The sequence below is a fragment of the Ranitomeya imitator genome, chromosome 5 (assembly GCF_032444005.1).
Source record: "Ranitomeya imitator isolate aRanImi1 chromosome 5, aRanImi1.pri, whole genome shotgun sequence".
Classification (NCBI taxonomy): Eukaryota; Metazoa; Chordata; class Amphibia; order Anura; family Dendrobatidae; genus Ranitomeya; species Ranitomeya imitator.
The window spans coordinates 610847502-610860872 of NC_091286.1; the positions used below are offsets into that span (position 1 = coordinate 610847502).

Sequence of the window (13371 nt, forward strand, 5' to 3'; positions counted from 1 at the left end):
CACACGCTGCGGAAAATGCTGCGGTTTACAGTTCAATGTAAACCTATGGGAAACAAAAATCGCTGTATACATGCTGCAGAAAAACTGCACGGAAACGCAGGGGTTTACATTCCGCAGCATGTCACTTCTTTCTGCGGATTCCGCAGCGGTTTTACAACTGCTCCAATAGTAAACCGCAGTTGTAAAACCGCAGTGAAATGCGCAGAAAAACCGCGGTAAATCCGCGATAAATCTGCAGCGGTTTAGCACTGCGTATTTATCAAATTCGCTGCGGAAAAATCCGCAGAGGACCAGAATACGTGTGCACATACCGAAACCCTAGCCCTAGCCCTAATCCCAACCTTAGTGGAAGAAAAAAAAATTTCTTTATTTTATTATTGTCCCTACCTATGGGTGTGACAAAGGTGGGGGGGGGGGGGGGGTCATTTAGTATTTTTTTTTCATTTTGATCACTGTGAGGTTTTATCGCAGTGATCAAAATGCACTTGAAACGAATCTGACGGCCGGCATATTCGGCAGGCGCCCAGGAAAGAAGAGGGATTGGATTGGAGCACGGGGGGGGTGGATCGGACTGCAGGGGGGTGGGATTGGAGCACGGGGGGTGCGGACAGGAGGATGGGGGAGCGGAGCACAGGACGGAGGGGAGCGGACCACAGATCGGAGGGTTGGGGGGCGATCGGTGGGTTGGGGTGGGGGCACATTAGTTTTTCCAGCCATGGCCGATGATATTGCAGCATCGGCCATGGCTGGATTGTAATATTTCACCAGTTTTTTAGGTGAAATATTACAAATCGCTCTGATTGGCAGTTTCACTTTCAACAGCCAATCAGAGCGATCGTAGCCACGGGGGGGTGAAGCCACCCCCCCGGGCTAAAGTACAACTCCTCCTGTCCCTGCAGATCGGGTGAAATTGGAGTTAACCCTTTCACCTGGCCTGCAGGAGCCCAATCCGGCCATGACGCATATGCTGCGTCACAGGTCGGAATGGCACGGGTTTTCATGACGCATACATTGCGTGAAAGGTCGGGAAGGGGTTAAGTATGGAAGCAGAAGTCACGTGAGCCAAACCGCGCCCAGAGTAAGGTTACAAGTGGGGGCAAGAGACCCAACAACTGCACCTTGCCAAAATTTATGCAAAATCACTGATTCAATCATTGTTGACACACTTATGATCAAACAAGGCATCAGAATTCAAATTATGACAAGTTACAAATTAGAGAACAACCCAATGTGGGTTCAAAAAAAAAACCAGCGAATTCAATACCAGAGTGTAGATTGTACACCCAGGTACGCCAAACTAGATTTAGAGACTAAAAAGAACAGTACTCTGCAGTGTACCTAAGGGATTTTATTCTAACTCCACTCCCTGCTAAACTTTTGATGAACAAAATGGGTGAAAATTAAAAAGGTGGGGGGGGGGGGGGCGGGGGGGGGGGGGTGCAGAAGATCTTCACTGCTCTTCAGTATTCTCAATTAGGTGGGTCCCTCTAGGGGCACAACCTTCAGTCCCCCAAAGTAGCCTGTTAAATACAGCTGTCGATCTCCGACAGTCATTTAACATGCACCATTCAGGAGGGCGCTTATTCCATTCCTATCGTCGCATCCATAACGTGATTGTGGGACGCTGATGGGTTGTCATGACTAGAGATGGGCGAACATGAACAGTAAAGCTCTACATCCGTACTGAACACCTACTGTTCAGGCACGGACACCAAACCCTGACTTCACCAGGAAGTCCGTGCTACTGTTCGGGTTTGGCTGCCCAAACACCAGGTGTTTGTCATGTGCATGGCATCACAGCAAACACTGCTTCTGATCGGCGGTAAAATCATTAATCGCCGGTCAGACAGCCGCGGTTCTCAAGCTGTCAAAAAAGTATACCTCTGGTCACTGATGTCGGCTTGATGGGACTACTGCCAATAACAGCGACAACAACAAAATGCAGTTTTTAAAAGATGGACTTTATTATTAAGGGATAAAGAAATCCAAACCTACAGGGCCCTGTGTGAAAAAGTGATTGCCCCCAAATCTAATAACTTGTTAGGCCACCATTAGCAGCAACAACTGCAATCAAGAGTTTGTGATAACTGACAATGAGTCTTTTATAACGCTCTGGAGGAACTTCGCCTCGCTCATCTGTGCAGAATTGTAATTCAGCCACATTGGAGGGTTTCTGACCATGAACTGCCTTTTTAATGGTCATGCCACAGCATCTCAATTGGATTAAGATCAGGATTTTAACTAGGCCACTCTAAAGTCTTAATTTTGTTTTTCTTAAGCCATCCATGGGATATTCATTTTGATCATGTTTATGTTATGTTTTATTGCTCTTAATGCATTCCACTATGTAATGAATAAAGATCTGCAACTGAAATATTTCATTCAGTGATATCTAGGATGTGGGATTTTAGTGTTCCCTTTATAATACTAAAGCAACCTCTAGCAACTAATTGCACCAATTACTGGACCAATTGGGCTCTGGGACATTAATATCAGTTTGGAAAAAATCTAGATATCCTGCCTCCACTATGCCTCCTTTTTGGGCCTTGTGCTGCACTCTTGGCCATGTGGCTTGGTTAGCCGGCTTTCTCGTGGTTTGGTGGATCCACTTGCTTTGCAGAAGAGAGAACAGGTCCTTCTCTATGATTTTGATCAGAATTGAAAATTATGTTTAGCTCAACCTCTTAAAGGTGGCGTTAACATCAGCGCCCAGTGGAAGTCACAGCAGCGTGTGGAGGAAGCATCCAGTGTGACAGCGCTGCGGTGGGAGACAGACACCGCGAGGAGGCGGCAGGATGCGGATCATCTCTGTATTGCCTGGTCTGAGGCACCATAGACAATACAGACTCCTACACAACAACATGAACTGCACAGTATACACAAGATCATGTGTGACGTATTCTACTATGACCAGTCAAATATCATCCGGATATATTGTTCTTTGTGTGACAATGACATATTGTCTGCTCCTACAGCATATTACTCAATGGCTGCAGAACGTCACACACCAGTCACATCATCCTGTATAGTAGGTCACATTGTGCACACGGTCATCAGATGTTCTACCAGTCACATTCTCCTGTATAGACCGTCTGAGGTGTATAGTCCCAGTATAGCATATAGCAGTCATATTACACTACGTGCACAGATATATGTCTACATAGTTCACGACTCAGCTCATATATTAGGACCGGTTATCTCTTCTACAAAGCAGCTGGATCAACCAAACCATGAGAAAGCCGGCTAAGCAAGCCACATGGCCACGCTGAAGCGGGTCACAAGGCCCAACAAGGAGGCGTACTGGAGAAATGATCTTTAGGTTTCTCCAAGCTGATAATAACCCAGGGCCCAATTTGTTTGTAGAGGTCGCTTCAGAATATCTTTAGGATGTTCTACAATTCACGGATGCTCTGGCTGTTCTCTAGAGGCTTCTATGCTTAAAAGGACAGGAAACCACTGAAGGTTGGAAGTGGGAGCTGTATTTAATGTTTTTTGCTTGTCCATTGATCGGGAGGATTGCTCTCTTACAAATGCTGTCATGGATGATGAGAAAACAGTTATAGAATTATCAAATTCTTGACCATCTCCCTTACACGCTCACATCTTTAATCTCCGCTGATGCTTTTAGTTATGATATAGCATACAAGGGACGTAGTGTCCAGAGATGAGCAAATCTGCTATGATTCCAATTCATCAAATCACATGGATTTCACAGGGAAATTTGATTTGCATCAAAGTTATTTGATGCAAATGGTTTATTATTAATAAACATTGGAGATATTAGACATCAATAACTCCCCGCCCGCCATCTGGTGCTTCGCACCCTCTTTTCGCCTGTCACACACAGACCTCGTTGGCCTGCCTTACTCTTTGCTAGATCTTTCTGCACAGAGGCCTCTGACATCTCTGAATGTTAAGCGACGTGTGGAGGACCCAATGGCAGGACAAGGAATAGTGAGGAAAGGTTATTTTTTTATTTTTATTTTTTTTATTTAAACCTGTTGTCGGCCCTGTATGATTCATCAAAATGGAAGCTGCAGCATTCTGGAGAATGGAAATTTTGAGAAACTGGAATAGAATTATCCCTAATAATGTCACTATGGGTGACACCACGGCCGGCATGTAACACTACCATGTATGAGGACTGTAAACAGGGAAGCAGCAACAGAGGAAATCCTATTTACAAGCCCTGGAATAAATCTTTGAAAAGTCATATTTTTCTGTCTTAGAGCAATATAAATAATTGTTTTTCAGAAAATAATGCCGGCCATCATACCCATCTGGCTGAAGGATTGCCCAGGTAACGGCGGCAGCGAGTTGATGTCTATGAGCTTGGTTCGCTTAGGAGCCGAGGACTCTGTAGATATTGTACATGGAAGTGGTCTTTTGCTACTGTATGAAGGCTTTACATTTGAAGAACTTGGGTCTTTTGAATTACCTGAAAAAGAACATAAAATGTCTTACACTGAGAAGATATTGTGATGTTCACTACATAAAAACACATGAAAGCGGGGATCCGACCTCGGACGTACTATCCCATCTGAGGTCAGAAAGGAGTTAAAAAATATAAAGTGTTTTGCAGGATCTTGGTCCGGCAGGGATGTTAGCAGTCCTTGGCCACTGGACCGGAATCCTACCAACCTACTACTTGCAGCCTTTTCTGATTAGCATGTCCTCGTTATGTTGCAGCACAGCACAAGTGTGAGAGCCGATCACAAGAAAACAAATGGGGATGCCCCAGGTAGGAGGTTTGCAGGTTCCTGAAAACCTTTTCGCTGAACTCTAGTAACCAGAGTTACAAGTATATTTAGTAGATGTAAAAAAAAAAATAAAATAAAATAAATAAAAACACTATAGTCATGTCAAAAGTTGGTAGCTTTTGCCCCTCTTATTCCTGCTCCTCCCAAGAGTATTCAAATTTTTGTTTTCCTAAAAATCATACGGTTCCAGAGATATGGACCTCTTTTATTTTATGCTCTTTACCAAGTGGGCATGGCCCTCCGGGTAATAATCAGCACACCCCGTTAGTAAAGAACATTTCTGAAACCACAAGGATGATTTTTTAGAAAAAGAAAAATCTGAATTCTTAGGGAAGCAGCAGGAATAAGACAAGAACAAAAACGGTCCACTTTTAATCTGTTGACAGGACTTCTTTATAAAGCATTAATTATCAAACCCCTACGTACAAGCCCAGTTCTTACCTGACCTGTCTTCAGTACACAGATTATTTCTATGTTCAATTTTTTTAAATTAATTTTCAAAATACAAAAAAAAAAAAGACATACCATACGACCAAGTATATTATGATCAAACAAGTCACACAGGAAATATAAACAGGTCGCTCCATATTGTGGCTGCAAAAAAGAAACTACCTAAATGTTCACCCCTTTACCCCCAAGGGTGGTTTGCACGTTAATGACCGGGCCAATTTTTACAATTCTGACCACTGTCCCTTTATGAGGTTATAACTCTGGAACGCTTCAACGGATCTTGGCGATTCTTACACTGTTTTCTCGTGACATATTGTACTTTGTGACAATGGTAACATTTCTTTGATATTACCTGCGCTTATTTGTGAAAAAAAATGGAAATTTAGTGAAAATTTTGAAAATTTCGCAATTTTCCAACTTTGAATTTTTATGCAATTAAATCACAGAGATATGTCACACAAAATACTTAATAAGTAACATTTCCCACATGTCTACTTTACATCAGCACAATTTTGGAACCAAAATTATTTTTGTTGTTAGGGAGTTATAAGGGTTAAAAGTTGACCAGCAATTTCTCATTTTTACAACACCATTTTTTTTTTTAGGGACCACATCTCATTTGAAGTCATTTTGAGGGGTCTATATGATAGAAAATAACCAAGTGTGACACCATTTTAAAAACTGCACCCCTCAAGGTGCTCAAAACCACATTCAATAAGTTTATTAACCCTTCAGGTGTTTCACAGGAATTTTTGGAATGTTTAAATAAAAATGAACATTTAACTTTTTTTAATTCTTTTTATTAATTTAAAGATAACAAGGCATATAAACAATATAGTTAGACTTATCACGTAGCGATAATCAGTCCCCACAACCCTAACCCTCCCCAACCCTTCTCTGCGTGTACCAAATATTTGAGTTGTGTTATGGAATTTGTGTGTGACCACCTATTTGCTGCATTAGATACCATTGGGTATTTTCAAAGTGAGGTCGTAGCTTTTCCTTAACCCCCAATGGGACAGACGGAATAAATCAAGACCATGTACTTAGAAATTTACTGGACAACCTTTCTTTGCTGGTCAATGCATATATCCACTCCATTTTGAAGAGGAACATAATCTTAGCCTGTATAAGAGACTGTGGTGGAACCACCGGACTCAACCAGTGTTGTAATATACTTTTTCTGGTTGCCAAAGCCCAGATCGTGAAAGTAGCCTTAATATGTTTAGGTAGTTTATGTTGGGTTTCTTCTAAAGGTACAGTCACATTAAGCGACGCTGCAGCGATATAGACAACGATGTCAATCGCTGCAGCGTCGCTGTTTGGTCGCTGGAGAGCTGTCACACAGACAGCTCTCCAGCGACCAACGATGCCGAGGTCCCCAGGTAACCAGGGTAAACATCGGGTTACTAAGCGCAGGGCCGCTCTTAGTAACCCGATGTTTACCCTGGTTACCATTGTAAATGTAAAAAAAAAAAAAAACACAACATACTTACATTCCGGTGTCTGGTCACGTCCCTCGCCTTCAGCTTCCCGCACTGACTGAGCGCCGGCCATAAAGCACAGCGGTGACATCACCGCTGTGCTTTGCTTTACGGCCGGCCGGCGCTCACAGTCAGTGCAGGAAGCTGAAGGCGAGGGATGTGACCAGACACCGGAATGTAAGTATGTAGTGTTTTTTTTTTTACATTTACAATGGTAACCAGGGTAAACATCGGGTTACTAAGAGCGGCCCTGCGCTTAGTAACCCGATGTTTACCCTGGTTACCAGTGAAGACATCGCTGGATCGGCATCACACACGCCGATTCAGCGATGTCAGCGGGAGATCCAGCGACGAAATAAAGTTCTGGACTTTCCCCAGCGATCAACGATCTCCCAGCAAGAGCCTGATTGTTGGTCGCTGTCACGCATAACGATTTCGTTAACGATATCGTTGGTACATCATAAAAAGCAACGATATCGTTAACGAAATCGTTATGTGTGAAGGTACCTTAAGATGTTAAAAATAGCCCACTGTGGTGTGAGTGGAAAGCTAATCCCACACAATCCCTGCATCTCATTATGTACGATGCTCCACACCTCCTGAATCTCTGAACAGATCCAAAGATGATGATATATATCTGCATTTTGTGTTTTACATTTGGAGCAAACATTTAACTTTTTTTTCACAAAAAATTTACTTCAGCTCCAATTTATTTTATTTTACCAAGGGTAACAGGAGAAAATGGACCCCAAAAGTTGTTGCACAATTTGTCCTGAGTACGCTGATACCCCATATGTTGGGGTAAACCCCTGTTTGGGCACACGGGAGAGCTCGGAAGGGAAGGAGCACTGTTTTACTTTTTCAACGCAGAATTGGCTGGAATGGAGATCGGACGTCATGCCGCGTTTGGAGAGCCCCTGATGTGCCTAAACAGTGGAAACTCCCCAATTATAACTGAAACCCTAATCCAAACACACCCCTAACCCTAATCCCAACGGTAACCCTAACCTTGACACACGCCTAACCCTAATCCCAACCCTATTCCCGACAGTAAATGTAATCCAAACCCTAACTTTAGCCCCAACCCTAACCCCAACCCTAGCCCTAACGGGAAAATGGAAATAAATACATTTTTTTTTATTTTTCCCCTAACTAAGGGGGTGATGAAGGGGGGTTTGATTAACTTTTATAGCGGGTTTTTTAGCGGATTTTTATGACTGGCAGCTGTCACACACAAAGATGCTTTTTATTGCAAAAAATATTTTTTGCGTTATCACATTTTGAGAGCTATAATTTTTCTATATTTTGGTCCACAGAGTCATGTGAGGTCTTGTTTTTTGCGGGACGAGTTGACGTTTTTATTGGTAACATTTTCGGGCACGTGACATTTTTTGATCACTTTTTATTCCGATTTTTGTGAGGCAGAATGACCAAAAACCAGCTATTCATGAATTTCATTTGGGGGAGGCGTTTATACCATTCCGCGTTTGGTAAAATGGATAAAGCAGTTTTATTCTTTGGGTCAGTACGATTACAGCGATACCTCATTTATATCATTTTTTATGTTTTGGCGCTTTTATACGATAAAAACTATTTTATAGAAATAATTATTTTTGCATCGCTTTATTCTCAGGACTATAACTTTTTTATTTTTTTGCTGATAATGCTGTATGGCTGCTCGTTTTTTGCAGGACAAGATGATGTTTTCAGCGGTACCATGGTTATTTATAGCTGTCTTTTTGATCGCGTGATATTCCACTCTTTTTTGGCGGTATGATAATAAAGCGCTTTTTGTCCCTTTTTTTACGGTGTTCACTGAAGGGGTCAACTAGTGGGACAGTTTTATAGGTCAGGTCGTTACGGACGCAGCGATACTAAATGTGTACTTTTACTTTTTTAATTTAGATAATGGAAAAAAAAAATAAATAAAAAAATTATATATATATATATATATATATATATATATTTATTTTTTTTACACATGTATATATATATATATACTAGCTGAAGAGCCCGGCGTTGCCTGGGCATAGTAAATATCTGTGGTTAGTTATAGCACCTCACTTCTCTTATTTTCCCATCACGCCTCTCATTTTCCCAATCACATCTCTCATTTTCTCCCTCACTCCTCTCATTCCCCCCTAACACTTGTCATTTCAACCTCACATCTGTCATTTTCTGATCACTCCACTATTTTTCCTCACTCCTCTCATTTTGCACTCACACCTTTTCATTTTCACCTCACACCTCAGTATATACATTGTTGTGAATTCTGTGGCTGAATTCACTTCTGTGGTCACAAGTGGTATTGCAGTCTCTGGGCTTCCTCCCTCAGGTGTTTTGGTGAGCTCGTTGGCTGCCTTGCTATTTAGCTCCACCTGAGTCTGTCTTCCTTGCTCCTTGTCAATGTTCCAGTGTTGGATCTGAGCTACTGCATCTTTCCTTGGGCCTGCTGCTCTGCTAGATAAGTGCTTCTAGTTTGTTTTCTGTTTTTTCTGTCCAGCTTGCTATTAACTTTTGCTGGAAGCTCTGAGAAGCAAAGGGGTGCACCGCCGTGCTGTTAGTTCGGCACGGTGGGTCTTTTTGCCCCTTTGCGTGGTTTTCGTTTTTAGGGTTTTTTGTAGACTGCATAGTTCTCTTTGCTATCCTCGCTCTGTCTAGAATATCGGGCCTCACTTTGCTGAATCTATTTCATTCCTACGTTTGTCTTTTCATCTTGCTAACAGTCATTATATGTGGGGGGCTGCCTATTCCTTTGGGGTATTTCTCTGAGGTAAGTCAGGCTTGTATTTCTATCTTCAGGCTAGTCAGCTCCTCAGGCAGTGCCGAGTTGCATAGGTAGTGATAGGCGCAATCCACTGCTGCTTATAGTTGTGTGAGGATAGATCAGGTACTGCAGTCTACAGAGATTCCACGTCTCAGAGCTCGTCCTATTGTTTTTGGTTATTGTCAGATCTCTGTATGTGCGCTGATTACTGCACGCTGTGTTGCCTGATTGCCAGCCATAACAATACAGGTTTGTCATCTCCCTTATATATAGTATACATCTGTATGTCATCTCCTGTATATAGTATATACCTGTATGTCATCTCCCCTGTATATAGTATATACCTGCTGTGTGTCATCTCCCCTATATATAGTATATACCTGAATGTCATCTCCTTCTATATATAGTATATACCTGTATGTCATCCCCTCCTGTATATAGTATATACCTGTGTGTCATCTCCCCTGTATATAGTATATATCTGAGTGTCATCTCCTCCTGCATATAGTATATACCTGCATGTCATCTTCTATATATAGCATATACCTGTATGTCATCTCCTCCTGTATATAGTATATACCTGTGTGTCATCTCCCCTGTATATAGTATATATCTGAGTGTCATCTCCTCCTGCATATAGTATATACCTGCATGTCATCTTCTATATATAGCATATACCTGTATGTCATCTCCTCCTGTATATAGTATATACCTGTGTGTCATCTCCCCTGTATATAGTATATATCTGAGTGTCATCTCCTCCTGCATATAGTATATACCTGCATGTCATCTTCTATATATAGCATATACCTGTATGTCATCTCCTCCTGTATATAGTATATACCTGTATGTCATCTCCTCCTGTATATATATGTACCTATGTCATCTCCTCTATATAGTATATACCTGTGTGTCATCTCTCCTGTATATAGTATATATCTGTGTGTCATCTCCCCTGTATATAGTATATACCTGTGTGTCATCTCCTCCTGTATTAGACCTCGTTCACACGTTATTTGCTCAGTATTTTTACCTCAGTATTTGTAAGCTAAATTGGCAGCCTGATAAATCCCCAGCCAACAGGAAGCCCTCCCCCTGGCAGTATATATTAGCTCACACATACACATAATAGACAGGTCATGTGACTGACAGCTGCCGTATTTCCTATATGGTGCAATTGTTGTAGTTTGTCTGCTTATTAATCAGATTTTTATTTTTGAAGGATAATACCAGACTTGTGTGTGTTTTAGGGCGAGTTTCGTTTGTCAAGTTGTGTGTGTTGAGTTCTGTGTAGCAACATGCGTGTAGCAACTTTTTGTGTGTCGAGTTGCATGTGACAGGTTAGTGTAGCAAGTTGTGTGCAGCAAGTTTTGCGCATGGCGAGTTTTGCGCGTTGCGAGTATTATGTGTGGTGCCTTTTGAGTATGTGCAAGTTTTGTGTGAGGCAACTTTTGCATGTGTTGCAACTTTTGTGCATGTGGCAATTTTTCCGCGTGTGCAAGTTTTGCGTGTGGCGAGTTTTTCATGAGGAGAATTTTGCACTTGTGGCGAGTTTTGCAAGAGCCTAGTTTTTGCATGTGGCGAGTTCTGCGCGTGGCGAGTTTTGAGTTGCGACTTTTGTGTTTTGACTTTTATGTGGCGAGGTTGGTGTATTTGTGGTGAAATGTGTGCTGAGGGTAATATGTGTTCAAGCACGTGGTAGTGTGTGGCGCATTTTGTGTGTGTTCATATCCCCGTGTGTGGTGAGCATCCCATGTCGAGGCCCCACCTTAGCAACTGTACGGTATATACTCTTTGGCGCCATCGCTCTCATTCTTTAAGTCCCCCTTGTTCACATCTGGCAGCTGTCAATTTGCCTCCTACACTTTTCCTTTCATTTTTTCCCATTATGTAGATAGGGGCAAAATTGTTTGGTGAATTGGAAAGCGCGGGGTTAAAATTTCACCTCACAACGTAGCCTATGACGCTCTCAGGGTCCAGACGTGTGACTGTGCAAAATTTTGTTTCTGTAGCTACGACGCCTCCAACACTTTTCCTTTCACTTTTTTCCCCATTATGTAGATAGGGGCAAAATTGTTTGGTGAATTGGAACGCGCGGGGTTAAAATTTCGCCTCACAATATAGCCTATGACGCTCTCGGGGTCCAGACGTGTGACTGTGCAAAATTTTGTGGCTGTAGCTGCAACGGTGCAGATGCCAATCCCGGACATACACACACACATACATACAGCTTTATGTAGTAGATATATTTTTTTTACACTATAACATTATTATAGTGTAAGATCGCTGATCTGACACTTTGCAGTGCACTGTGTCAGATCAGCGATCTGACGTGCACTCCTGGAGGCTTCCCGGCGCCTGCTCTGAGCAGGTGCTGTGAAGCCACCTCCCTGCAGGACCCAGATGCCGCAGCCATTTTGGATCCAGGCCTGCTGCAGGGAGGAAGGAGGTAGGAGACCCTCGGAGCAACGCGATCACATCGTGTTGCTACGGGGGTCTCAGGGAAGCCCGCAGGGAGCCCCCTCCCTTAGCGATGCTTCCCTATACCGCCGGAACACTGCGATCATGTTTGATCGCAGTGTGCCGGGGGTTTATGTGCCAGGGGCGGTCCGTGACCCCGTGAGCGCGGCTGATCGCATAATGACGTACTATCCCGTCGGTGGTCACACGGGCCCACCCCACCTCAACGGGATAGTACATCTAATGTCAGAAAGGGATTAATGTCAGCAAATGAAAAGTTATTTTGAAAATTCCAATACAGGTTAAAAAGAGAAATAGGGAAAGAAGAGAAAAAATAAATAAATCATTTTTTTTTCCAGGGAGAGTGGGAGGGAGAAGAGGGATGAAAAGTATGGGGGGGGGGGGTAACAGGGAGAAGGGGTATGGAAAAAGGAGGGAGGGAAAGATGAGGGAAATGAGGCGACAATCTTGAGGTAAGCACACAGCAACAACTCAAACACTTCACGAGAGAGCGACCTTTCTATTGGAATAGTCTATGAAAATCCTCTGAGTCCTGAAGCAGGATCCAGTCCCTCCACAATCTCCTAAATCTATCACCGCGTCCAGAGCCATCGGCTACGAGTTCTTCCATCCTACAAACATGAACCATCTCGGCAAACCATTCCGACATTAGGGGAGTGTGGGTTGTTTTCCAATGTCTTGGAATCACTGACTGCGCAGTTAAATAAAATCGGAGACTAGCTTTCCTTTGGGAACCAACTGAGGAGGGAAAAATATAAAGAAGAGCAATCTAAGGGTATGTGCACACGTAGAAAGGTGCTCTGCGGATTTTTCCATAGTGGATTTTAGAAATCCGCAGGTAAAAGGCACTGCGTTTTAACTGCGGATTTACCGCGGATTTTGTGCGGATTCCACCTGCAGTTTTACACCTACGGATTCCTATTATGGAGCAGGCGTAAACTGCTGCAGAATCCGCACAAAGAATTGACATGCTGCGGAAAGTAACCCGCAGTATTTCCGCGCGTTTTTTTCTGCAGCATGGGCACTGCGGATTGCGGATCCATAGGTTTACATTGTACTGTAAAAGCATGGAAAGCTGCTGCGAATCCGCAGCAAAATCCGCAACGTGTGCACATAGCCTTAGGACTGGACTCCAAACTCCTTTTCAAAGCATGGCTTGATTCTACTGCAATCCCACTATATATTTATCATATTACCGCTATCTCTTCTACATCGCCAACATGTGCCAGGAACAGATGGAAAGATAACATGCAATTTTGAGGGATAACAATACCATCTTGTAATAATTTTATAGTTTTTTTTTCCTGGGCAGGACAAGTCATTGATAATTTAAATGTAAATCCTAGAAATCCTTCCTCCCACTCCGACCGAGACAAAGATTCCCCAAGTTCCCGTTCTCATTTCCCCCCTGCATTCCCACAGATTATTT

At 42.9% G+C, this 13371-nt stretch overlaps 1 protein-coding gene across 2 annotated transcripts in view; it reads right to left on the minus strand.

The window, feature by feature from the left end:
• LOC138638605 (ribonuclease H1-like) overlaps positions 1-13371 on the minus strand; it is a 49524-nt gene that overhangs the window by 13260 nt on the left and 22893 nt on the right. For both annotated transcript variants that reach the window (XM_069728046.1, XM_069728047.1), the window contains exon 4: positions 4277-4438. In XM_069728046.1, the coding sequence (XP_069584147.1) occupies positions 4277-4438 (162 nt within the window). The remainder of the gene's footprint in view (positions 1-4276; positions 4439-13371) is intronic.